We start from the raw sequence: 2,367 nt of genomic DNA, 5'->3' as shown, positions 1-2,367 counted from the left end.
GTATAAGTTTTGTGTTTTTCTATATTTTTCAACAATAATAAAAGGGGAATTTCCCCATATTTCCCCTTTTATAGGATGCAATTCACAATTAAGGTGAAAAAGAAATATTGAAAACCACCACAATTATATATTGTTCATTGCTAAACAGCATGCTTTTTATTATAAGTATTAGGTGAGGTGGAGTGTGTATATATAAAACCACATATACAGTATAATAAAATATACTTGCTATTCTGCTGCCCTCATGGGATTTTTACATGCAAGTCTTTAGAGTTTAAACAGACCTCCCTTCTTCCCAAATGTAACACTAAAACTATATAAAACTCTTGGTTTCTCATTGAATCTTTAGAACTAGGTACCTTAACTACAATTTGCACAGGCCAATTAATCTTGTAAATGTATCTTTATTTGCTTGTTTAGTCTTTGGCTCTTTCCACAAAGGTCATTTATTTGCATTGGTTATTGAGAATTTCTGAGTTGTTTCCAGGAAATGAATTCCTCAATGAATGGAGAAAGTAAGCAGGAAAGCTTTGAGGAAATTTTCAGCAAATTATTTGTAAGTCTTCTTCTTGGATTCATCATTATTTGTGTCAATGGATCATTTGTTTTCACCTTCTTGAAAAGCTCAGTTTTTTATAACAATCCAAGATACATTTTGTATATACATTTGGTTATCAATGACATGATTATGGTTGGGGTCTCTGTGACTCTCCTTGTAATGGTATATACATCGAGGAATGTAAGCATTTCTTATTGTTGTGTGTTAATATTGATAACTTCAGCCACTCAGAAGAACACACCAATAAACCTGGCAGCTATGGCAATTGAGCGTTACATTGCCATCTGTAAACCTTTGCATCATTCTCAGATCTGTACATTGCCCAGAACATTCATTCTTATTGGTTTCATATGGGTATTTGGACTTATTCCTCCACTGACAGACTTGGTTATTTCTGCCATTCTTTTTCCTTTGTTTACTTTGAACACTGTTCCAGTCTGCTCTTCATCCTTTCTGTACAACACTGTTTACCATGATCAAAGGAAGCAAGCTACACAAGCAATTTTCACATCCTTTGTGTGGATAGTTCTTGTGTTAACTTATTATAAGGTGATGATTGCTGCCAGAAAGATGTCAAGTGACAAGGAATCTACTAAAAAAGCCAAGAGCACAATCCTGTTGCATGGAGTACAGCAGTTGCTTTGCATGTTGTCCTTTACCCCACCTGTTCTAGACCTTGTTTTTGTTCATATTATGCCTACCCAATGGAGAAAGATAAGTTTTTATGCTTACTTGTTAACAAACATTGCACCACGCCTGCTCAGCCCATTAATTTATGGTATTCGAGATCAGACATTTCGAAAACACTTAAATAGAAATTTCTCATGCAGAGTATTCATTGTAAAAGTAGAATCAGACAAAATCACAATAAAAAAATAGTGATCTTGTTTGTTGCTTAATTTCACACCATATTTTGATGGAAAGAATGTAAAACATGGTGAATAACTAACATTAGAAGTAAAGAAATATTTTCTTTACAAGGGATTACGTTATCATAATTAAATTTTAAAATTAGAATTTTATTTATTTTTTTGAGATACATATATCAAACAAATATCTGATTCTGTAAATACAAAACATGGACATGGACAAATATATTCTCTTAAGTTCTGACAAGAATGTGTTTATTAAATTTATTGCTTTTAGGTAAAAATATTTACAGAAATTATTAGAATAGTACATGTTGACAGCATTATGAAGTTTCTGGTCTTTTATACAAATGGCATAAATTTTACTATATTACTGTAATTGTGTAACTTAATTTTAATAAATGTATTTCTTATACCATATAAAGGTGCCAGGTCTGCATCTGTCGTTTTTTGATGAGTCAGAAAGGTTATTTTTAATCTTTCTTACTTACATCCAACATTTAATACTACTTAGCAGATTTAATGTGCATGTAATAAGTTAATGTCGTTAACACCCATTTGGTATTTAAAAACAAGGTTTAAAAACTAAATACTCAGCATTTGTTTGTAGCATAAATACTGTTCCATTGAAACAGTTTAATATAAAACTTCAGTGAGATTGAACACAAGCCGGAATGCATTTGAAGGTGCCTTTATAAAGAATTTTATATCAGTTGGATCAGGTGTCATAACCTACATCAATAGCATGTTTGTGTTTGTTTTTTTAGAACTCCAATTTTCTACAATGGGCACCTTATCAAAACAATATTTACAGAGGCACTGTATTTATCAAGTGTGTGGATGATGCTGGTTTTTACATATATCCATATGGATATACTTATCAGGCTATGGCCAAAATAGCCCGAAAATTATTCTTCTCCATGGCATTGTTATGGTTTA

The 2,367-nt window shown here is 31.8% G+C and overlaps 1 protein-coding gene across 1 annotated transcript; it reads left to right on the top strand.

Annotated features, from left to right (window-relative positions):
• Positions 1–490: 490 nt before the first annotated feature.
• Positions 491–1,438, top strand: LOC113642733 (odorant receptor 131-2-like). The gene has a single exon (XM_027146348.2). It carries the CDS (start codon positions 491–493, stop codon positions 1,436–1,438), a length of 948 nt encoding a protein of 315 aa, XP_027002149.2.
• Positions 1,439–2,367: the final 929 nt, after the last annotated feature.

Source organism: Tachysurus fulvidraco, chromosome 5, assembly GCF_022655615.1.
Source record: "Tachysurus fulvidraco isolate hzauxx_2018 chromosome 5, HZAU_PFXX_2.0, whole genome shotgun sequence".
Lineage (NCBI taxonomy): Eukaryota > Metazoa > Chordata > Actinopteri > Siluriformes > Bagridae > Tachysurus > Tachysurus fulvidraco.
This window is presented reverse-complemented; position numbering and strand designations above follow the sequence as displayed.